Source organism: Osmia lignaria, chromosome 4 (assembly GCF_051020975.1).
Source record: "Osmia lignaria lignaria isolate PbOS001 chromosome 4, iyOsmLign1, whole genome shotgun sequence".
Classification (NCBI taxonomy): domain Eukaryota; kingdom Metazoa; phylum Arthropoda; class Insecta; order Hymenoptera; family Megachilidae; genus Osmia; species Osmia lignaria.
In genome coordinates, this window is record NC_135035.1 from 7,252,376 (window position 1) to 7,278,204 (window position 25,829).

Consider the following 25,829-nt stretch of genomic DNA (forward strand, 5'->3'; position numbering starts at 1 on the left):
TGGAACCTTCGTTGGGTCTCGCCAGCAGCCACCGCACACACGTCAGCAGCGGCAAACGGCGCCTCCAACGGACAACGGATCGTTCGTGATCACCGTCGATCATCCTGCTACGATTTAACGTACCCTGCCACGAAATCGTCACGATTTCATGGAGGACCACCTCCCGGTGATCGTGTGTTAGAATTCGCAAGATAAATAAAGTTAGAACGACATCCTACCATAAAATACGTGAACATTTCATCTGTGCGTTCGACTGACAGTGTTGTTTAATAAAGATCAAGCATCGTAGAAGAAAGTGATGAATTTTCTGAATAATCATTGATAGATCTTAGATCTAACGGTGCGAACATAATGGCTGACTATTGGTGGACCAAGATACTCTAAGACCTCTCTAACGCGTTGACGAATCTTGATTAGAATGAAGAATAAGACTTACAGTTTTAAATGAGAAATTTTCGATATCCTGAAGGATTCAGTTTGACGTGATGAGGGTGAAGCTGGCAGAGGAGGAGGAAGTATCAATTCGTTAAAACGTTCAGTGTGTCAAGCATCAATGGCGAATCGCGGAGGATCGAAGCGACAGGACTGATATGCTGTTTTCGATAATGTCGACGGCCGATCCGAGAGACTTTCTGGAAGTGGTTGCCGACCTGTCGATGGCCGTCGCGTATCGTTATGAAGATCGAAGAAGCCTCCTCGAACCAGTGAAGACGATACTGCTCCTGATGCTGCTAGGTCGCGTTAGTCGAACAAACTGCAGGATCAAGTAGAGTCCTCGCGAGACTTGAACTCTGTCGTTAACTGGGCTTGGTGAAAGTGTTTAGGATTTAATTGGAAGGCCGAGATCAGATCAGGGGGTTGATCGTTCGAACGAGCTGCTGCAACATTCTCACGAGCTTCGTAAGTATTTCATTTGTAAAATAAATCCTTGTTTATTACAGATTTTCTTGAAAGGGAATTTGTTAAATTTGATTTGGGAAATTCATTTATCGAGATTCTATTTAGCTTCATTGGTGAAAATTAGTAGATTCACCCGCGTGTTTGAAGATTCAACAGTAGGGGAGAATTACGAGATGAACGACTTGGCACAATTAGCCAGATTTTATGAGCGGATGAAACGGAGAAGCGGCTTCTCCGCAGTCTGATAACTAAACGGATTAAAACACCCGTCGCGTTCGAATACCCTCGTAAACTAGGTGTAATGCAAGTATCGCGGTCACGAAACACAAATTTCGTCTCGAATTTCCATGCTTCCTTCGCCATATTTTATATTATATTAATTAGCGATGACCCGGGTTGTTTAACGAGACGAAAAGACACTTCTCAGTTTATTGCAGATGAAATGACTAATTTAATTATAAACCTTCGATAACAATAATTGTGCCTCAAAAGAGCATTCAGACATTTTGTATTAACATTAATAAAAAGATTAGATAATCAATCTTATCGAACTTTAAGCTTGAAAATCATTTCAAAAATACACCATGTAAATTCGAGCAACAAAATCGAACATTTCCAAGAAAGAAGGAAAGAAAAGCGTGCTCCATTTCCATTCTCAACCAGGATCAGTATTGTAGCGACGGACCGCGGTGAGGTCGGTCGAGATCAAAGACGATTATCGAAACGTTTTCTAAACATCCCTGTCGTAACATGTATCGCAGGGAGAGAGCGACATATGTAAAAGTTTGATCCCTCGTACGACGTGTACCCTGACGCATTTTAATGGTGAAACGAGCGTACAAGTGGCACTGGAAATTAGCGAACAATTAGCTCGGCCCGTTGATGTTTTATAAACAGCGTGCCTATCGACGGGGCCATTATTTCGAAGCATTCGTGCAACGCGCCTATCAAGGCTGCCTACCTACATCGTACGTGTATATACGCTAGTTACCTAAGTGGTTTGGCTCGAGTGTGTCCGAAGTATCCGAACAGTATTCGAGCGTGGTAGTGCTTAGGCTTTTCGAGTATCACGGCTTGGAAAAGAGGAACACGTTGGAGGGGTTAGAGAAGGGGTTCTTCTAGTGTTTCGTTGCGCTTAAAAGGAGGGGTGTGGGGAGGGATTTTACGGAGAGGGTTTCGCTGCAAGGCAGCTTTGGTGTTGCAGCCTCTTCAAACCTCGTGCAAACACTCGGGGACAGGGCGTTCGCCTGGTACGACGATTAATATCCCAATAAGGCCTCGTTCACAGGCCTCGCTCGACCAAGCTGCTTCGTTCTTTATTCATTGTATCGTAGCTCCTCCCGCGGGATAAACTGCCCGATACCAGGCTGCTTCCGTCACTTTTCTCTTTTCCTTTTTACTCCCTTTTCATTCGCGCAGCGCCTCTTCCTGCGAATGGATTATATTTCCTTCGTTCACAAGTTTCCTGGAGTTTATTTTTTTAAAATAAAATATCACGTTTGTTAAATCGCCGAACGAAAATTGAATGATTCCGAAACGAAAGCATTCTCGTTTCTCCGCTAATTGCGATGCTTATCGAAATTGCAGACGAATTGATCGCGGTATCACAGAGAGCGAGGTTAATTTCATTCGTTAACGTCGAATTTGTTGCTGATCGTCCAAACGAGCGCAGCTGACGAACAAATTTTACAGCGGGCCCACGCGATTAGCATACCCATCACGGTCGTGCGGTGCGTCATTTATTTGCGAGAGGCCGGTGTCGAAACGCGGCTACACGACCGTGTTAATCGCCGGAGATTCGATCGCGTATACTACCAATGGCCAAGATATCGCTTTATTAGTCGATTTACGAGAGCTGCCCATCGGCAATCGTTCTAGCTAAACGTCGAATATTTTTAAATGAGAACTCATCAAAAATTTTCATTACTCCATCGTGCTGAAGAAGGAAGTCGTTCCGGTTTCACGGAGACGATCGAACAATAAGATATCGTGCCGTAAAACAAGCAAAAATATGGATCTTTTTAATTGATCATTTTATAATGTTTCTGATTGGCCAGCTCTTTTTAAGGAAATGAAAATTCATGTCGATTTCGAAACGAAACGGTAGCTCACCAATATTTTTCCACCGTAAATATTTGAGGTAAGACGTCGAAGAGGGGGATGAAACGGCGGAGAATCTCGAATCCAAGGGAGCCTCCACGTTTTCCTCTTTTCTCCTTCTTTTTTATTTCCCTCGCTCTGGATGCTGCGAGCAGGCATTATTACGCTACTTGATTTCGCATCGTGCCAGCTGTCTCCGATTATTCGCCATAGAAATTTTCGGGGATTCGAGTTCAAAGGGGACCCCGCGGTCCTCCGCTAATATTTGAGGAGGCTCGCTAGTCCTGGGCCTTACCGGATGTTAAGCTTCTGTTGTGCTCGAAATTCTTTACCTTTTACTCGAGATTACAAATTTATCGAGCGTCCTCAGACGACTGTACTTTCAATATTTATACAATATTTATAAGTGCAATTAATTGTACTTATTTCTGATTACTCCGATGACCGTAAAACACAGAGAAGTTGTATAATATTTTAAAAGACTTCGTTGTATGCACCTTTGTTAGAGTGTCTCCCATCGCAAGATCACGCGAGCCCAAGTATTCCAAGTATCCGAAAGGGGGTTGAAACGCTTCCGGGACGTTCTAAGTTTTCTTCGAGTTGACACAGCCCTTTCTTCCATCCCCTAAACTTTCCACCAGCAGACACTTTGTTTCGTGCTGAGATTCATCGCAAGACACAATAATTCTTGTCCCTAACAAACGCCTTATTTCTCCATCTTCAACGCCTGAGTTGAATTGCATTGAAAAAACTACCCTTATAAAATTATATTTTCAAGTAGAATCATTGTCAAAAACCCTGAAACCCTGAAACCCTTCTGTGACTTTTCGAAGAACCGAGGATTCCGCGGGAATATTTCACGGATGCGCAGGAGGTTTCCCATTGCAAGTAGAATTTCAAGCTATCCGTGACTCTCGTAGACCACCCTTTCCGCCTGTTTTCCTTTCTCCGTTCCCCGTGGGCCCGTCTCGCGCCAAGGATCAGCGATAGTTGGCCAGATAGCACTCGCAGCGTTACAGGGCTTGCACCGTGTCTGGTTTTATACACCGGTTCACCGTTTCGCTGGTATTGGTGTCCCCGGTTGGCTTGTAGAAGACCGTAGGTGAACACGTACCACGATACCCGGTGTCCCGAATAGGTTTCTAGCGGTACGAAAACACGTCGGTAGGTGGGTGTGCCACGTTAGTCATTCGGGCCGGTTTTACCCCAACTTGAAACACCCACCTACGTACGAGACGTTATCTAGACCGTTTGCATCGGTGTGCGTCAGTCTACGAGGCCGAGGATGGGGTTGAAGGTGGTTGGTATCTTGTTGGAGGGCGAGAAATACGAGCTGGCCACGAAGCTCTTCCAAACGGGTTGCGTGCCACACCGATCGAGCTGCAACACGAAGAAAGACCGTCAGAGAGGGAAAACTAAAGGGAGAAAGCGTAGCCAAGGGGGTTGCTCCGCCTGTTCACACCCCCTTTCCTTTCGCTGTGCTCTTTAAAAAATTAGCTACCCGACGCGAACGAGAACTCGTCGCGACCACGGTTTTTATCTCGTCCCGTTGCCTTCCAGCCGCTGCCTCGTCGCTTCGTGACTGCATTTTTCCCAGCGAGCTAATTTACGCGCGACGAAACAATCGGGGAATCTATATAATTGCCGAGGAGCAAGGTAATCTTGTAATCTTGCAAAGGAGCTCTCGGTATCTTTTTTTCTCTTTATGAATTCTGGAGTGTGTATTTTATTGAAACTGATTAATTCATAAAATTGCTGTTTCTATTTTCATACCCTGTGCAAATTTCGTGCAGCACACTAACGAAAAATGTTGCAACAGTAATCTACTATGATCATATGAATAATTAAATCAATGAATGAATTTTTCCAGTAGTCGAGTTACAAGATTGACGTTCGATCTAGATTTCCACGAGACCGTGGAAGAATCGACGAGATTGCTCGAATTCTTCCTGGCGATTCTTCTTTCCTTCTTTTTTTTTTTCTTTTAATTCATGCGCGTGTAAATACGTCAAAGGGAGCGTAGAAACGTGCGCGACTGGCGTTACGAAACGAGCGCGCACCGTGGGCGCAATAAATCAAGATAAAGTTATGATAAACAAATTAGTCGGCGTTCCCGCCCCTCACCGGTGTTATTGTCTATCGTATATCTACCTACAAATTACCAGCCGTTCCGAACACCTCGGGGTAACTGGCTACTCGCTGCGATCCGTTCCCTTGTGGTGGTCACACGTACAGGGGTTGAAGGGAATTCGAAGGGTAACTCGAAATTAATGCACCACTTCCTTTCGGCGTAACCTCCAATTGCAGCGTACCAGCGTGCCCTTTATTTATTCGATGAACAGAACTTTCGGCCAAGGGACTCCGTGAAAGGTGAACTTCGTTCTCTTCCGAAGATCAATCTTCCCTTCTTTGTTCTTTATACAGGACGATCGTGTACTCCACGAGTTTAATCCGTATAGGGTCTCGCGAGTGCCCTCGAAATATCTCAAGGAAATTCAGAGGGTAGAAATAAAATGTTTAATATGCTCTTTTGATTGGATTTTTTCAAACAGCAAACGTCGAATGGCAAACCTTTCCAACGGGCGTGCTGAAAAATTCATCGAGATGAATTTAATCGGCTTTCCCGTGCTAGGAGGATCAGTAGCCCATCCAATGAACCCGGGAAACAAGAATGGCTGCGGATACGCAGCCGCCTAGCATTGTTCGTTAATCCATGTAAAATTAATCGCCCGCTCCATTTGGCCGTTTAGCCGCGTCTGCAACGTCAAATTCTGCCGAAACAACGCGCGTGCAATTTTTATAAACTACCCTTCATTGGACGTTTATCCGTCTAAACGTTCGGGTTTGTAACGCAAGGTGCCACCTTCTCAGTTATTCATATCAGATGGAAGATACCGATTCGTTTCTGGTTCCAGTAGTCATCACGAAAGAACGATGCCATTAATTTCGGCGCGGCTCGAATTTTATAGTGGAAATATACGATTGGTGGGCAGGTGAAGCGACTCGGCCGATTATCCCGCGTCGTTTACTTTGTCACGCTCGTAAAACACCCCGGCGTGTTCCCTGATGACCGTCGACGATTTTATTCGGAAACGAAAATGGTACTGCCGCGTCTCCGAATGGACAGAAATGGAAACTCGTTACGACGGTACGGCACAATGTAACTGGCCTTTCCATAAACGCGTTCGAAAGATATCGCGTCAAAATATGTATCGCGATCGAGTATCAGCTTGTAAAAACGAGAACAAGAAATGTCAGTCCATTAAACTTAACAGGAAAAGCATCAACCGTAATAGGTTTTAACGGGAGGGAAAAAAAGCAGAGTGGAAATAGGAAAGAACATTAAAGGAAATATTTGGGACGAGTGCCGAGGGTTATAAGTGTATAATTAATTTTTATTTGCTCCTTTTAATGTGTATTTAATTTACGAAAGGGGAAAGAAGATTGCGCACGCTTGGTAAATAAAATTCTCAGAGATTTCTTATGAAAGCCATCGAGTGGACTGTACGATCATTTGTAAAATCCACGAAGAAATAAAAGAAAGGAAATTTGCATTCGTTTCGAGAAACAAACGACGCTGGTTGTTGCTCACTTTGTATTTTAATTATCGATCAAGATGCGAGACAAGAAAGGCACGCTTTCAGGAGACACGGGAAAATAATAAATTCCCATTTATAGGTGTTAACGTGATGTTGCATGGAGGGCACCCGGAGGAGTGTCCAGTCACGCTATGGAAATTATGACGTATTACACGATTGCCTTTTCAACGTCGCACGCGGCTTGCCCGTGCCGTGACTAATAAGCAGATGTAATGCAATTTAACACGCATCGTATTAACGCCTCTGTTCAAAGATGGCCAATTTTCAACCCTATACATATTTCATTCGTCTTCTAACGATTAGAAAATTTCCAGATCACGAAGTTTCGTTCTTGAATAATGATTTCTTCTCTTTTTCCTTTTTTTTTTTTAAACGAGTTACCAGGCCTGCACTTCAGGTTCGCGGAACTATTATCGCGAACAGCAAGCTACTAATTACTCGGCTGCTTGGATTATCTCGATTAACTTTAATTAACCGGCCGGTTTTGAATGGACTTCCACGTGAACGCAGGTTGTTCACGCGGTATGCATTTATGCAAGAGGCGGGTAGAAGCAACGTGTCACCAATTTGCTGTTTTAATTTTTATACGAGCTTCCATTAGCCGATGACTCGGTTCGCGTCACCGTACGATACCTTGCACGCTTGTCGGATTAAAATGGATTACAGCCTTCCTATTTTTCCCATTGGGCCTATTCTAATTTTCCCTTTTTCCACAATTACGGATAATTCAAGAAAGAGGCTATCGTTTTATTCCACAGACTGTTGCTTCGAATTTCTTATTCGATCGCGGACAATAAGTCGGGTACGATGTAACATAAGTTTCCAGTGGGACCGGAAGTTCATGCTTATTCACTGAGCACCGAAAGGGCGGCCAAGTATAATTTACGTATAAATTAAACCGAATGAATCAACGGCGAACGATTAATAGCAATAGCTTGCGCCTGTGATAATAACAATGGTCGGCTTGTTTACGACCGGTAAACGAATATATTAGCTTTTTCATTATTCCGCCACGTGGACAGCAACGTCTATCGTGGGTTTACGATACCTGGCCACTCCTGGCACGAACGTTTGCCTTTTGTCTTCCGCTATCTGTTCCATGCGGATGGTTCAGAAAAATTCATTTCAAAGAGTCATAAAAAGCACGTGAAAGCGAGAAATGAGATTTGATAGGATTTATCAAAAATGTAATTCTGATGGACAAAGATATACGCGCAAAAAGGGTGGAGAAAGCGTGGAGGGTCGGAGGATGGATCGTACGAAGTAAACAGGTCGTGAAATTACCTTTTAAATATTAGATTATGATTAAATGTGTACCTACCTCGAAGGCACTAAATGTTCAGCATCGACCTCCGCCCACCCCCGTAGACCGGGCACATAAAGCCGACGATGGGGATGGTTTATGGTGGATGAGACTCGAACCTCCCTCTCGAGGCTATATCGCGATATCAATCAGCTCTCGGCATCAGATAAGATTCGCTGCTCAGGAACTGTGCTTTTCAAAACGTGGATGAGCTTCCTCGTATCCTCGTAGACTATCAGAGGACCAAAAGAGATCGTTGCACGCTTTGTCGTTCGCAAAATGGCAACTGATCATTATTTTACGTAAGGATCTTCAAGATACGTGTACCAAACGTTTGGTAAAATTATAATATAATATAATCGGAATGAAAAATGTTAAACATCGATGGATTACAGAAGGATATTACAATTCGTGATCAAGTGCGTGATATCGAGACAATGTCGACTTTTGTTCCCGGCTAATTGGCATCGTTAGTTCACCGAGAATCATAAATGCTCGCTGGTAGCACCTTTGCCAATAAATATCCCGACTCCCCCGTTAAAATTTAAAGGGCCCTTCACACGTGGACGAAGTCCGGCCGTAAAGGCTAGCATGATGGGCAGGTGTTTATATCCGGCCGGTGTTGCATGCGTGTCCATACATATGCATACATATGCATAAAAAAAAAAGCAACGATGCCCAGTGGGTATTCTACACGCCCACGCTCTCGTTGCTTGTCCGAAAACCTTGCGTCGACCATAAGCATATGCATTGCTCACTTAGTAAGATCGATCTAAACCGATATATATCTGCTAGTTGACGATAAACGCGTACGGTTGGGCTACGTGGCTAGCGTGTTTAACGCGTGTGTGTGTGTGTGTGTGTGTTGGGTTAGCTAGGTTGAAGCGTGCGTGTGCATCCGCAATTACGCGCAAGCCGGAATACGCGAAGGATAATTAATGCAAACGAGGTCGAGCCGGGGAAATTTCGGTTCGACGAGGTACCTGCTGCGAAGGTGAGAAGTGGAATGCTTGAAAAACAATATTTACGGGCCTGGCCACGGGGCTCATAATGCTCGCCCTTAGGAGATAAGGAAATTATTCGTGGACAAGTTGCTACGGGCGTGTTAAGGAGACGATATTGATCTGGCGGAGTTCGTGGCAGAAAAAATATCCGTTCGTTGTGCTGTCTGCCACCTTCGAATTCGTGATTCTCTATCTGGGAGAATAACGACCGTGTGTGGATCTGCTGAACGGTGTTCCGTTCGGACCCGCGCTCTCCACGGTCTCGCCTTTTTAATTTCGTGTGTTGAATGCGTGAATCAAGGTAGAACGCAGATTTTATGATTCTTTTCCTCTTTTTAATTGAAACGTGGAAGGATTGAAAAAGAATTATGAAATTCCTGATGAACGATTCAGAGAAGTACCAGACATTTTTTACTAAAAATATCCATGGGGCATTTATGCAGTTGTAATAATTAAAGATTAAGTTTCAAATTGATGTGCCATAAGTGTCGTTTTACGATACTTTTATGTCATGAAATCGCAGCCAATTGAGAGACACGGTAGGGAGGAGAAAAAATATTTTCTCTATGGCAGTCAAGTTGAAAATTGAAAGATAATGGTTCAGAAAAATGTGTGGTTGGTAGGACAGGAATATTCGAGGATCACAATGGATTTTCTTCAACGACAAACTACGCTCGAGCAGCGAAACGTGGCCGCAGCTTTCCATGGTGTTCCCTTGGTATTGGCCAACAAGTAGCTTTCGCTCGAGTCCCCATACCATCGTCCCGTTTAACGGCAACGAGAACTTCCAAGTCTCCGGGGAGAGTTTGCCGACTAAAACCAACCCCTACTGACGATTCGAGGGGTTGCGCCACAATACAAGCAATAACACGTACCGCCTTCCTTCCCCCTCGTACCTCGTGTCCGTCGGCCCCGTTGCACGCACCCTCTCTTACCTTAATCGACGAAGGATGATTTGGTCTTAAATAAACTTCTCACCTCCATCGACGGAACACCGCATCCCCGTTCCTTCCACCCTACCAGCCGTTTATCACATAAATCGTCAAGTGGTCACTTTGATTATGGCCTCATCTCCTCCCCTCTCCATCCATCTTTCTTTATTCGCCTGCTATTTTTCGCCCTCGTCTCGAATTTCGAATTGAATTCGATTACGTAACACAGAGATCGTTCGAACCTCGAGGGTCTTTGCTTCATTGCTGACAGCTGATGTTATTTTATCTCTTATCAACGACACGAGTACAATTTTTCCTTTTAACACGTTCCATGGTGATTAATTTATTAAATAACTCGTCGAAATTTCAATGCCAAATTGTACCTTCTTATTTAACTTCGGTTAACACAGCTGTAATTCAACGGATGCTGCTTCTTAATACAAAGAAATTAGTGTGATCTCAAATTCCATGTGCACACCTTTGTAGCCTCGTACAGAGACGGACAAAGGATCGATCGAAAGACGAGCGGCGAGGTAGCAGGCGAGACGGTATTATTCATCAACGAGCGGAAACGCTTGGAAGGTAGACCGACATCCGGCCACGTGTCCCTGGCCGAGATGGACCAATGAGATTCGTGGCACGGAGGAAAGAGGCCAATCTCGTGGCCGATCGAGGCGAAGGTCCGAACTGAGCGTCGGCACGCGCCACCGCGATGGAATTATTCAAATGGAATTCACGAAACGGACCAGCTGCTGGATCAAAATTGGGGGAGTGGGTCGTATGAACCACACGACACTTTTTCTCTCTCGTACGCCTCGTTTCATTTCATTCCCTTCCGTTGTTGCCCGCTCGGTTGTGCGGTGCAGATTTCTGCCCGATTGGCCAGTCGAACACTGTACCCTTTCGTTGGCAAATTGTTTTATGCAAATGTCAAGTACCGGTTGATTTGGTGGAGCCTTAATGTCTTGAGTGTTTTTAAAATTAATTCGAAGGAGAGATTGGAATTAATTTAATAAATTAATTATTTTGTTTAAAATAAAAAATTTTTTTTCTCTCTTTGCCCAGTTTGAAGTCAATAAATATAACAGACCGTTCGATGCGGTATGCCTTTTCTTCCGAGTAAATCGTTTCTTCGAACGTTCAAGCACGGTCTCGATCGTGAAAGACAGCAGAGGGCGGAAAGTGAATTGCGACATTTAATGCGTAATATCCTATATAATCTTGTATGAAAAGCCTCGCGCAATGGTTCGTGGTAGAATAAAGACGAGAGAGAGAGAGGGTGAGATGGAGACAGAGAAAGAGAGGGTGGTTTCTCGAGGGTGGCCAAGAGACGGTTAAAGGCATTGAGCCGTCCAAGCCACTCGCGAGAATTCTGAGCTCTCTGCTTCTGCGTCCTCTGGTAGAAAAGCCCCGGGGGTTGGGGGTGGCAGATGGCAGCCGTCCGACTAGTTCTTTCCAACACTTTAACCCGTCAGAATCGGTAGACACTTAACCCTCTAAAAAGGGGATGCGTGGGATCAACGATCGTGTCGAAGAATTTTCTTCCTCAAAATATCAAGTTATCTAATTCATTTATCCTCTAAAATTTCAATAAAAATTCTCTTTAAAATAAAATTTCTTAATTTAGCGAGTTGAAAATTCATTTTCCTTACTGTTTAAAAGAAAACCAATATCCCTTTGGATATCGATGTATTTCCAAGGAACGTTGCTATATGTTCTCGATCAGAAATCGTGGAAGAGGTTCATAATTTCGTCGGATTGGAAAAGGGACGAATAAGAGAATGGAAAGGGCGGAGTGATTGAGACGCGTCGTAAGACAGGTTGAATCGAAGCCACTCGAATCGCGCAGGAAGGTCCCGGTAATCGATTCGAGTAGCGAGGAAGTGCGGTTTCGAGGGGCCACGAATGCCGGTTTGCCCGGCTACGAGTGTGTTGTTGGCGGATTTGACGTGCTTATCAATGGATCACCGATGTAATAGGCTGCACGCACCCCAAATCGAGCACATAACTGATATCTGATAAGGAACCAATAGCCGTGACGTGACTTGCGCGTCACTATTCATACCCCCGACGCCTCGTGAACGTTCGTGCCGTAGGAAATTTGCTTCCCGGTTCAACGGATATCCATGGAGAAAATGTAAAAATGTATTTTTCTTCGAAGGAAAACTGAAATCGATGCCTCTAAAGGTGTTTCAAGTTCGAAAGGTTTAACCGACGATCTGGCGTTTCGAAAGAAGGCAGTTCCCGTCATTAGAAGGTTCGTTTTTCATCAAAAGAAAATACGATCCTCGTAGGTTGATCATTTTGGGGGTAGGTCGTTCAGAGGCAGGCTGGCACGCGCCACTCGAGCGTATCCTTCATTCACCATCCGATGATTCTTGAAGACGTGGATAAGTATGTCGTACGAGGCAAATGGCACGCAAGACTTCCGGTGTGCCACCCCTATCCATCTTTGCAGTATCCCCAGTCGGTGTCGAGTTTGGTCCATTCTTCCTTCGAGAATCGAGATCGCGATTGAATAGCGCGAACGGAAGCGGCGGAAGGGCGGTAGCAGACGCACGCCACCGTTTCTGTATGCGACGTGCCTCACGAAAAAAATCTCTATTGTAATGTACATTGTCTACAACGGTGGGAGGAGACGGTTGGCAATACGAACTCGGATGTATGGAAATCTAAAAGGCTGGCAAACGCGACTGCGGTTATTTGAAAGCAGAATTATAGACTTCCATCGATGGTTCGTTGACTTTTCAGAAATTTCACATTAAAATACGAATTTTTAATAAAATACTTCGGCTATGAAACGAAACGTTTAACGTTTCTCGAACGATGGCTACCATAAAAGGTAGTACAACGTATATTTACCTCGAAGAACTCGAGCAAACCGTACGATCATTGCCTTCAGCGAGCCGATAATAATTTCATTTCCACCATTGTGAACGATTCCCATCGTGGTCCGTGGAGTTTCTCCGGGCCAAAACGAACGCAACGCAAACAGGCCTGTGGGGTGGCTGAATGGGCCGCCAAGTGACAATGGCGGTACCAATTGTTTTCCTGACTTTTATCCCACTTATTATTCCGTGAGACTATTATGATCGTCGTTGGCGATCGTCATTATGCCCGACGAAGGCCGGCGATCTCAAGTTACGCGGCCCCCATTGTCAGCGGGGTGCAACAACGACGCCGAAAAATGCGAAATGAACGCTCCACAGACGGCGGGTCGTAGAAACGCCCGCTGAGGCGATCGTCAGCTCGCGTTCGCAGAGGGCACGTGTGCGTTCTTATATTTAATTTACCGCGCCCTTTGTTCCTGTTTCTCGATAAACCGACAGCTTGCGAACTCTCTTTGTTTCAATTATTACCACTAATTCTTGTCAAACCCTTACTCTTCTATTTATTAATTTATTCAACAGTCGAGCAAACGCTTAATTTAAAACAAAAAATATTTTTGACATTCTTTTAGAAATAGGGTATTTTTTAATTAACCCTCGAACAGGGGTAGTTCGACTAGAATTAAACACTAATCGATGAACACCTGAGACGTTAAAAATAATAAATTCATTTGATATTTTTGCAAATTATGATGGGATTAAAAGAGGAACTTAGGGGTATTTCATAAGTTAACGAGGTCAGACGTGTACGACTGGAGGGCAGAAACGAAAAGGACGAATCAGTGATAACGAGGCGTTCCAGCCGGGATTGAAACGCCACAGGGTGAGGGGTAAAAAAAACCCCTGTGGACTGCGCAGCTGTGAACCCCCTGCCAATTCTACTCGACTCGACGATACGTCGAACTACGTGAATTCGAGATGCATCGAGCTCAGCGGGACTCGTTGCCATTTTGGAAAGCCGGCCGTATTCATACGGGCACGCACGTGGGCAACGATCTTTTTTTTCGACCCTTGCACGCTTGCTCATACGCAGGGCTCCCTGAAATCACTTCGTTTTCGTTTTAAACAATGCCCCTTTTGTCAGTGGCTCTGTTTTCCCGGTGAGATTTTGTATCCATTCAGCTTTTTCCTCAACGCGCCACGAATAAAATGGTAAATCCTCTGATAACACAATCGTACCTAATAAATTGCATAGCTTATTAGCGAATATCCAATTTTCAATAAAGTATTTTTTTCTCAAACTGGATTCCATAGATTAAAGCATGCTGTAAATTTTTAGAACAGGCCGAATTTAAAACGATCCGATGGGGGGATGGGAAGCAATTTTCAAGTGAGCGTATCAGGACAAACCATAGAGAGTTCACGGTGTAACGTTATTCGACGGATAAAATTAAACTTCCGCGGAACGGCTGGGAAAGTTCCTTAAAATTAAGCCATTCCCCCAGAACGATTCGAGAGCAGTCGAGGAGCAAAGTAAACGGCGCACAACTGAGCGACTTAATTCAGAATACACCCGCCGGAATATACCGGTGGGGGCCCCTACTGATTCGCACGAGGCGACTCGCAATTTATTCCTCTTCGCCTCTCTTCACCGCTGCCACCACCGCCATCACTCTTCAATTAACTTTAAATCATCCACTCCGTGAATAGTACTTCTCGTAACGTGAAACTTCGAAATCGACTCATGGTATACGCTTAAATTCCTAGAAAAAAATATACACCCTTTAGTAATCATTTTTCTACCAAAGTGATAAAACGGGGGCCATTTGATAGCCATCACAAAAATTGTACCCTGAAAATATTTAAAAATTTAGAAAATATTCAATAACATGTACCCCTTAATTTAGAAAATTCGATGACACGTTACGATCGCACGAAGAGAAGTGAAAATCCTTAAAATTTCGCTGAGAAAGGCGACGAAGCACTTGGGGGCGATTAAGCGGGCTAATTTCGAATCGGCTTACGGGGCTCGTTGGCCGGGACAGAAAGGGCGGGTTTGTGGCCGAGTTATGGGACAGAGGATAACTCGAGGGGGTGTGTATTGTGCCTGCTGTCATCCTCAGTCGAGCTTTCGTTACCCCAAATGCTAATTATATGTCAACCGTTCACGCGCCATATCACGGAAGGCCGGAGAGTGTCAGGGATGGAACAATGAGGGTAGCTCGGCTAATGGGGGCCTCTTCCACACCGAAGACGTCGCACGGACCTCGAGACGTTCTAATAAAAATTACACGATGTCTGGGCAGCTCTCGCGCGAACGACTGCGAAGAGTCGACGCGCAGGAACGGCTTTTAATTCGAGGGAAGGAAACGAGCTTCTTCTGTTTTTTCGCTTTGAACGCGTCCGGTGATGTCGAGAGACTGACAAGACAACACGGGTCAAGCAGGCGATGAGTAATAAAGTTAAGCGACAGAATTCGTTCGGGCCAAGCTTATTTTCTTATCGCCCACTTAAACGGGAAAGAACGATGGGCGTGCGACCTCATGAGCAGGTAGATTCACAGAAGGAGCCGGTGATTGATGCACCCTGAACACGCGAAACACCTATACGCCCACTTTTGCTTGCCTGATTGGGGATGTTCACATTGGGAAATAGTCGATTCTAAGAGAAAATACAAATTCTAATTGGATCCTCTGTTGCTATGATAACGACGAGGTAAGCATAGGAAGAAAACGAAAGGTTGATCGTTAGGCGGTTGAAAGAGGAGATAATTAATGGGCCGACAACGAGACCGGGTAAATTTGCAAAGCCATTTCAAGTTCCTTCGAGCTACTTCAACTTTCTTTAGCTTCAGCTCCTCGCCACCTAATAGTTTACTGGAGGTGATTGAATTCTTCGGACCATTTGTAACCGCATCGGTAAACTTTGCACATTTAACGCCAACCTCACCTGAGAGAATCGCGGGGATCACGATAGGGGGTTGGCCGTGTTCATCGAGTGGGTCACGGAAGCCGGATTTCGTTTCACCCCTCGTATCGACCACTTCTCGGAGAAACAAAAATAGGACGTCCTTCGTTTCAACCAGACGTGTCCAAGAATTCACCCTCTGGGTAAAAATAGATTAGGATATTTTAAACAGTTTCGCTTTGAAATTTCATAGATTTTAAAGAGAGATAGAAAGAGAGAAGGTTAATTCCAGCCAATAAAAAAAGAAAACAAAATGATCCCTAGAGTGTACGTCGGCCATGCTTCAGCCGCGATTGAAGCAAATTGGCGGAATTGTCGGGTGCCGCAAGGAGCAATACTGATTACCTCGACCGCTCGTTAAGTACTGTAACAATACTAGCCCCCACCACGTCCCTCGCCACTAACCCCTCTCGTGTCACTTTTCCAAGGGTGATAGAACCAACGACCAATCCTGTCGCCTCGATCCCCACTGAAAACGCCCGTGTTCGGTGTCTCTTTCTCTCCGCTTCGAGTGCGACGGGTTAGAAAACGCGAAGCGGTGATAAGCGAGGAAGAGGGAGATAGATAGCGAGTGAACCACCTCTGAAAAGTGCTAGGGACAACGAAGGGTAGAAAGAGATGGACTGAAGTGTTCAGTGCAAAAGGGAGAGGATATTTGAATAGTAAAAGAGAAAACAGGGTAGAAGATGGGAATGTAACGCAAAGGGCGAGAAGGGTAGGACTAGGAAAAGTGCAAACAGTGATTGGAGAAACCTGTGAAATAAATAATATTAATTATATGGATCCTATGTCCTTAAAATGTTAATTTTTCGTCATTGGATCACTAAAAAGTGAAGAGCAGGGTTAAAAAACAGAAAGATGTTGAAAAGAAAGTATGTAAGGAAGACGTTCGATAAGGGTAGAAATCAAAGAAGAGGGGATTGAAGTCGGAGCTTACTTTTACGAGCACTCGAAAGTACATAATCATGTCCTTTGTCATTTTCTCGTTGACAGTTGCGCCGTTCCATGGCGATAAAGCCCGACGTCTACGCTTTTCTATAGGTCATAGGGGCGTTTCGGGGGTGCGCGAGGAGATCGTTTCCCTTCTCCAGTCTCGCTTCTCACACCGGGGTTGCTTTTCCGCTCCTTGTTCCCCTGGTTATTAGGGCTGCCTTTAGCTGCGGGACAATCGAAAGGTACCGGCTAATGGGCGGAGCTTTTGGGCAGGACCACTGCATCATATTCCACCCTGTCGAGGGGTTCGGTGTTTCCATCGTTTCTGAAAGCATGCATTTTTCATCTTGATCAAATACCACGTTCACTCTGACATCGGATGTTTCGCTGTTTCGTATGAAATTTTGCGTAAGCTCTAAATTCTTCAGGGTGTTAACCCTTTGTTTAATTCATCTTTTAAACAAAAATTTTTGTGATATCAATTAAATATCATTCTCAAGTTTTTCACCTACTTTCCTTTCGATATTCTGTGCCCAGGAGAAGCCGTGAACTTTCTTGGAACGGAAACGAGCGTTCCACGAAGCTACCCCCAACCAGTCCTATCCAATTCCAGCCGTCATTCCAAGTCCAAACATAACGCCATTCTTCGGGGCAAACATTTCTACTTTTCCACGTGCAAACCTCCTGTGATACCTCGACGAAGCTTGCTCTTTAACTGTGCTGACCATTTCGCGACTCATTCAACCCCGTCATTCATCCCCCTTTTTCCATGTTACACATGCTTAATGGCTACCTGTATATTCATGCTGTTTTACGCGCGAATCAACATTCAAATTGCGTACGCATAGGTAATTAGCTTGACGCAAAGTATCCCTTGGTCGTCGATAAAATTCATTGACCACTTGAAAATTTCGGATTTTTCATCGAAACGTGTTTTAGCAAACGTTAACTTAAGGATGAATTCCCTCGTCGTCGTTTCCTAGCCCCCATCGTTCAATGGCGAACGTACATTTTTTATGTCAACACGAGGGCCAATTGAGTGGATATAATAGCGGTACCACATGTTTCACTCGGATTCGCCGACATGTGGGTTCCGTTCCGGTTGCTCCGTGCACTAAAACACTAATAGACTTCTGCGAAGGGAGGATCGAGCGGCCACTAACGACGCTCCTCGAAGTCATCAAATTGATCGCCATGATTTAGGTACTCCCCCATTGCTCAACCGATGAAGCCTCGTGTCCACCGCTTGTCACGCTAAGAATTAGACTAATCGATTCGATTAGGACTATTTTCGAAAAACGACTCGCATAGAAATTCGAGAGTAAAAATTATTAAATTATTGCAAAAGTTGTTCAATGCGAAAAATAAATTGACCCTTCCATCGTTTTAATTCCAGGCCTCTACCATGCAACCGTTCTCGACCGGCAGCACAATGGCGAGCGAAACACCGACCAGCCTCCCGCCAGAGAGGGTTACCTCGCCGGCACCCTGCAAAAACCTGACCTTCTCCATCGCGAAGATCATGGAACCCGACAAACGTCTGACCGAGCAAAGCAATCAACAGACGACACCTCAACCACCGCCACCATCGACGACGACACCGACCATGTCAAGTATCCTCCAACAACCCCCGAATCTACCCTCGATGACGTATTCCGTTCACCTGGGCTTCAGTTCGGCCTTCAAGAAGTACGTTCCAACGTTGAGGCATCAGAATCTTCTGGAGCCCTACTCGCTCCTCTATTACCCGAACTCGTTGCTCAGAGCGTTTCCAGCACCACCACCCGCGGCGCCTACGGTGCCTCAAAATTCACCGTTGTGCACCGCCATTCAGGAAGCCTTCTCGAAGGTGAGCCTGACGGAGACCTCGGCCGAGAGTCAACGGGGTAAGAAGAGTCCCGCGCCTCGGAGCAGCGAGCTCAGCAGCAGCAATAAACAAAAGACCTTCACCTGTCCTGAGTGCGGCAAGGTGTTCAACGCCCATTACAATCTAACCAGACACATGCCGGTGCACACTGGGGCGCGTCCGTTCGTCTGCAAGATCTGCGGCAAGGGTTTCCGTCAGGCGAGCACCCTCTGCAGGCACAAGATCATCCACACGGCGGAGAAACCGCACAAATGTCCGACCTGCAACAAAGCTTTCAATCGTAGCTCGACCCTGAACACCCACAGGCGTATACACGCGAATTACAAGCCGTTCGTCTGCGAATACTGCAACAAGGGCTTCCATCAGAAGGGCAACTACAAGAATCACAAGCTCACCCACAGCGGCGAAAAGGCGTACAAGTGCACCATCTGCAACAAAGCGTTCCATCAGATCTACAATCTGACCTTCCACATGCACACGCACAACGATAAGAAACCATTCTCCTGCAAGATCTGTGGGAAAGGATTTTGCAGGAACTTCGATCTGAAGAAACACATGAGGAAGCTTCACGATACGGGACCACCGGTGCTGAACGGTCTGGGTACGTCCGCCCAGAGCCACAACCAACAGTCTGGTTACGCGTCCGTTCATCACGGACCAGCCTCGTTCGTTAGCCCGTTTCTGCTACCACCGCCAGGATCTACTAGTTATCTCAGCAAAATGTTGTGACAGGGTGAGAACATTCATTACCAGAGGAAGAGCCAGTGTCCTATGATCCTTGGTCCACCCTGCTACACAGGAGACATCGGCCAGTTGGCGCAGCCGTCGAAGTGAAGAGGATCTCGATGATATTCTTAACGATGCTCGTGGTTAATGAGAATTTCAGAATTTTTGAAACGAGTTTTCATTGGAACACCATGAATTAGATACCAAAGAGACTATGGGGAATATGCGGCGTGTACGTGTTACTGCACGGTTTTCGAGACAATCAACTACCTCATCTACAGCAAACGAATCGTAGGGACGAAGATTATTCCTGTTTTTATCGTAAGACTAGTCTCTGTTTTCTCAGTGACGCGTACAGAGGGTCCTCGAAATGATTTCCGATCGAGACACGACGGAGGAAATATTTAGAGAGAATATTTCCTGGTGGAGAGCGGATGGATACGTTGTATTCCGAGCTCACCAATTCACTGGGAATCGTTGCACCTGTATCGGATCAATCCCTGTCCATCGTTCTTTCATCGCGTACTTGGAAGTTTCGTGGTTTAATCTGTAGCTACGAAAAACCGATGACATCGAGCAAAAACGTTCGATAAATCACACTGTTCACGCTTTGATTAACACGTTCTGAAATTGCGGAAAATCTTTCCACTTGGTAATTCTATCTCCGATAAACCTGCTGCATTATATTTCACGATATTCGATTATTTTTGTTGGAACAATTTTTAAGTTTCAGTAGAAATATTCAAAGTTTATCTCTCTTTCGATACAGGTGTGTTCTTTCAGAAAATATGGTGTGTCTAAAAAGTAACAGGACTAAAATTATCGTTGATTTAAAGCTTGCTTGTTGATTCAAAATTTCACAACTTTCTAGACACACCAGATAGATTCTTAACTTGGAAAATCAAGCAAACGTGACAATGGCGAAACCGTTTGGCAAACAGTACGAATAATCGAATTAGACGACTCCGTCACGTACAATCACGACGGGACTATGATATTTTAACCGAACGAGCAGTTGCGAGATTGCTGCAAAACATCGAGCAAACATATAACCCCAGAAAGCAAATAATCCGGCAGCATCGAACGAAATAAACCATGTTTGGGAGGTAAATCAACAGAGGAGAGAGTCCAGACACCGTGGTGGCTATTGGTTATTGGAAACCGGTCCCCCATGATATCGGGATTAATCGTCGCATGGAAGCTTAATCGATGGTATTCCGCGAGACACGATTACTTATTTATGTAAATAATTGTAAATATTTGTACCTGCGACAGAGGGACGATTAAATGGAAATTGTACGAGCTTGTTTCACGAGCGTGCCGTTGAAATGAGAAGTAACACATAGATTTGCAACGATCAATTTCTTTGTTCTCGTTAGACGAGTGCTTTAATCTTCGTTCACTCGTGATGAAAAAAAAAAAGAAAAAGCTCGAAGGTAGGAGCTTTAGAGCAACGTTCTAAAATTTAGTAAATGTATACACTCACCAGTTAATAGATGTAAGATTTTTAACAAAAGTATCGATTAAATATAAAAATGTCTATTATTCCATTTATTAAACGATACGTACATTTGATATAATTAATTGACTGGTAAGTGTATACATTACCGAATGAACACATACACGTTGATCGCATATTCTATTTATCTTTAGGCGAAATGTATAAAATTCGGTGTGATAGTAGCTTTTAAGTGACGCGTAGACACAACGAGCACAGTGTCGTTGGCCATTAATAAATACCGTGTTGTAATTATTCCGTAGGACACGTTCAGGATCGTTCGTGGCCATTGCGATTTAATAAACGATCGTTTTCACGAGCTTTTGCAATAGAAAGTGTTAAATGTTCGGTTCTATGCATTTTTATTTACGTCTCCAATATTCGACAAGCGATATCGTTTATTTTATTTTTCAATTTATATATCTATTGAAAATTGTTTCCTTCAGTTCGTATCTCGTTTTCTTTTTCTAACGAATTTAGATAAGCGTACCGAGGATGAATTAATTAAGCATGATTAAATGGCGATGATAAGGGAAAACAAAACGTTATACATGTAGATAATCGGTAGAGTAGATGAAAATGCATATGTATGTGTCCCCTTATTGTAAATATGAGTTGATCCAATGCAATAAAATCATCGATACCAATGAATCATTTCTACTTTTCTGACCTATTTCTAAATTCCTTCGAAAATAATTGAATTATAATTCAATAAATACCAAAAGTAAATTATATTCTTTACCAAAACCAAGTGTTAATATAATAGCTGTCTAAAATATAAAATTCTTAGCCTCTCCTAATTCGAATTTTCAAATTTATCAAGTTTCTTGGAGCAGATTCTGCGAAATCTTCGTAGCATCGATTTGCCGAGGAAAAGAAGACTTAACTCGGGGTATAATGTACGTAACGAGGGTAGGAGAGTCCTAATCTCTCGTTCGCATCATCTGTTCGATCCCTAATCTACTGGCTAGCGGAGAAACAGCCGACCCTTGAGCACATCTCGTGCCAAGAGCAGGATAGAGAAGAAAAAGAGTATCGGCAAAGAGGGTGACAACGTGGGTCGCATCATTTGCTATTAAATTCGATGCAATCTGTCGTCCGTTAGAAAGAGGCGTCGTAGAGGCACTATCGAATGCACGAGAGGGAGAGGGTGGTGAAAGTTAGTCAAAGGTTGGAAAAAGAGACGGATCGATGTGTATAGAGGGTGGTAGGAAGGTTGAGGGATCGAAGGACACCTATCAGAGGGACAGAGAGGGAGAAACGACGACGTGATTCTGTTCTGATTTGCGAGACAGATATCTCGTCGGCCTTCTGATGTATCTTTGCAGAATCTGTCCTCTATCCATTAAATCGGGCGACTCATCCGACCACCGGCTCACCCTGTAGTCGCGCTCCCTTATCAAACGTTGGTCGTTATGGTGTAGCCTGTCTATAGATAGTATATCTACCTCGACGTACGTGTCAACAAGGAATTTCGTGTTTCCGGGTTGCTGGCTGAAATTGCAGTTCGAATTCCTACCCCTGGATTTGCGTCTTGAATACAAACTAATCAATACGGAAATAGAACCAGCGATTTCAATGAACAAAGAGTAAGTAGATAATTTAAAAAAAGAAATCTGATAAATAAATTTTCTGATCTACTAAGCGTTTATTATTCGAAACTCTTCGAATTCACCTCTAAAAATTTCACGAATTCACACCTTTTCTCTCGTCGACTCACCGAGGCATGAACGATGCTGAAGAGTGTTTCTTAAAAACGACAGGAAGTCCTTAGTTACCTTTCAAGAAAGGTGTAAAAGAGTCTCTCTCGGATCAGCGGGGGTTGTATACAAACAAGTATTTAGCGGCGTTTAATGGGAATTATCCAGGCCGAGGTGGGACAATTAGGGGAGGATTATTAACACCTGGAGTCGGCATCACGCTGTTTCTTGAGTCGTTCGTTGCCTCCTCGCTTTCATACCGGTGCCATGAGTTACATTCTCGTCGACCAACCAGAAACCACAAAAGTAACCGTCGCTGGGACTGACTCGTTCTACCGCGATTCCGGTTTTTCAATTCGGCCCCGCCAGAAAGGAAAACGCCGCGCCGAAATCGTGGAACCGTGAAATCGTTTGAGAACGACGTACCTGAATCTTTCGCGCAATAGTTTCTGGAAATTTTTGTATTTTCTATTTTCATCTGCACCAAATAAAAATTAAAAATTTTTAAATTGGCTCATTTAATTTGTCCATTTCTATAGCGACAATCAACGTGGTAACGGATCGACGAATGTCTAGGGTGGAAAAAGAAGTACCAGCTAATTCGATGAAAACAAACAGATATATCCTGTCGAGGGAACGGAAAATCCGACGCAGCAGGACACGCGAAATCCCCTGAACGATATAACGTGTCGAGGTACATAAACGAGACTCATCCCCCGTCTGTCCTGTGTTTTGGGACACAGGATCGTACACAGCGTGCAGCTAACGTTCAACTTCCCTCCCCATTAATATCCTCGTAATTGGTTAAAACCCGTAACTGATGAGCGAACTGTAAGTTATTATGCAAAGAGACCCTTGGTTCTCGCGACGATGGGGGTTTATGGGATACGGTTCAACACCTCTTCATTACCCTCTTCATCCCTCGATAGATCGAGTCGCGTATCGGTGTGCATATTGCCGTTACACCGTCCCCAACTTTGTCATTGTATCACGGATCGTCGATGCCACGCCTGGCTCGTTACGAGGTTCATGAAAGAATTCAGTCGAGTGAATTTACACGCTTCGTAATACCCTGTGGAAACGGTAAAATTCTCGTGGAAATGACAGAAAAATAAATACAATTTTTGATAAAATTTTAAATCCCCCAAAAATTTAATTATCTAATGATCTTAAATTAAAATTGAACGTATCAACAGGTAGTTAAAATGAAATTTCAATTGTTCAATTGAACAGGGAAGAGGCTGAACAATGGTACACTCGGTGTTTCCTATCTCCCGGTTACATTCTGATCCGTTGAACTTTCAACCCCTAAACCTACGCCCCATCTAATTACGCGGTATCAGGTGTCACCGGCGAAGAATCGAAGTTTCTCCCTATCCTGGATCATTGTGCTCCGGTCGATCGTTATACACGGTTCGACGCCTACGTAAAACGGTCGCGAGGGGGAACGTACAGCTAGTCGATTCATCTCGAATCGTTCGACTCGAGCCAGTCGACTAAACTGAATACTTAGCGATCTTCGGATGGTCGAGGGTGTAAAAGAGGAAGGGCAAAAGTGCGCGACGGACCGTTCCAAGCGTATATCGTTTTCTCTTTTGTTATCGCGCGACAGCCTCGAGTCCTTTTCTCCCGACAACAATGCGCCATCGCAGTTGCGTGTCCATTTTAAAAGAAAAGATCGCTGGATAACGAATTTCCCGGCAAACCGGCATCGATCCGTTCGGGTTATTTCAATTAATTTACCCTCTTCGATCGAAACACGGCTGGGAATAGAAAAAAAAAAAAAAATCGCCGTGAAACGCGTTTCAATCTCGTTTTGCTTCCGTTCGCCACTCTGAACGTCGCGAATCTCCGGTTTCCGGCTAATGGAAAAATTCCATTAGATCCGTAGTAATCGCGGTAGATTGTCGTCGAGGGAAAGGCTCGTCTGACGAGCTAACGAGGAACCGAGCACATTATAATGACGTGCTCCCCGTTGGTCTGGAGCTTCCAGAAACGAGCCGGATATCTTATGATAATCAAAGTTTATTGTGTCATAACACGGAGGAGGGAGCAAATTGGATTGCAAGCCGCGCAGCCAGGTAAAGAGGTGTCGCGAGGCGGAGCAACTTCAAAGATGGATGTATGTATGTATCCACAGGGTGTTCAAGAATAGATCATGCCTTCAAAACTGAGAAAAAATAACAAATAAATCTTTTGATCTTGTAAAAAATTTTTAACTCTAATAAAAAATGATTTTTTTCAAAAGTATTCTTCGTGTTCTTCTTTCTTGACTTTACTTTACATTGGTAGAATCATATTTGCACAAAATGAAGAATAACTTTGAAAGGGTTGATTTTTGAATATAATAGTTCAGGTATTAGAATCTTAATAGATAAATCTTAAGTTCTTCTTTCTTTAACACCCTGTATGGAATGATAGAGAGAAAGGAAATGGCGAAGAAAGTGGTCGAGTGCGAATTCTTGCGTGCGCACCGATCTAACGAGCAGAGAATGATGGAAGAGTGCGAAGGGAGGGTACGCGATGTTCGGTATTATAATGACGGCCCTCTTCGAGCCACGGCAGCAAATGTGAAGGGTTCCATTTCGAAGCTACCACGACACCTTCGTTCTCGATTCTTGTTCGCCGAGTGCCATCGATTCGTCCAACCTCCTCCTACTTTCCACTCACCTCCACCTACCTTCCATCTTCTCGTTGCAGTTCGCCTCCTCGACCAGCTATCTTCCTCATTACACGTCTATCTTCGGTGTGCTCCTCTTGTCGCAAAATCAAAGAGGAACGGTGAAAGGGGATCGGCGAACAGTCGTCGCAGAGAAGTCGACTGTAGGCGATGTAGATACGGAAGAAACGAGGAGAAATTTCCAGGCAAGTCAGTCAATTTTTATCGTAATGCATTCTAGCACCAACTAGATATTTCGTAGACAAGCACAGATAATATAAAATTCTATGAGGGGGATGAGTTTCTTTAATTGGATCACTATTTAGATTGGTTCATTTTGTTTGATATTCAAAAAATAATTCATTATCAGTTTAGATAAAAAATATTTGGGTGGCTCAATTATGGAAATCTTCCCCTAGTAATGAAATTAAGCATCGCGTATCAGGTACTCGATCGCCAATTAACGATCTACTTTACACAGCCCTAATCTCAACCCATTCTACACATCTTGTAGAACTAAAGAACTTAAACCACGCCCCCCAGTGAAACATAGTCTTCCTAGATCTTTAGAAGAAAATCGTTTCACACTCGTCGCGTATCAAGCGTCCCGATCGCTTACGATTTAATTAAACTCGAGATGTAGGTCAAGTTAGACAGACCAGGAGAGAGAAAAAAAAGTATAACGGTTGTGTAGGATACACGCGACGAGTCACGTATCCGTCGTTGAAAGGGTTGGTCGGTCGAGTGAGAGGGTCGCGAGGACAGGAGGTCGGCAAGGGTGCCAGAGACATTTTCAAATCTGTTTAATCTTAG

General features: G+C 44.3%; 1 protein-coding gene across 1 annotated transcript; it reads left to right on the forward strand.

The window, feature by feature from the left end:
- Positions 1 to 20,587, forward strand: LOC117603304 (uncharacterized). The gene is made up of 2 exons (XM_034322299.2): positions 1 to 900; positions 17,963 to 20,587. Exon 2 carries the CDS (start codon positions 17,972 to 17,974, stop codon positions 19,160 to 19,162), a length of 1,191 nt encoding a protein of 396 aa, XP_034178190.1. The 5' UTR covers positions 1 to 900; positions 17,963 to 17,971; the 3' UTR covers positions 19,163 to 20,587.
- The last annotated feature ends 5,242 nt before the right edge of the window (positions 20,588 to 25,829 follow it).

Bases quoted from the DNA above. Each gene is read 5' to 3' on its own strand.
- LOC117603304 (XM_034322299.2), top strand. From the start codon at position 17,972: ATGCAACCGTTCTCGACCGGCAGCACAATGGCGAGCGAAACACCGACC.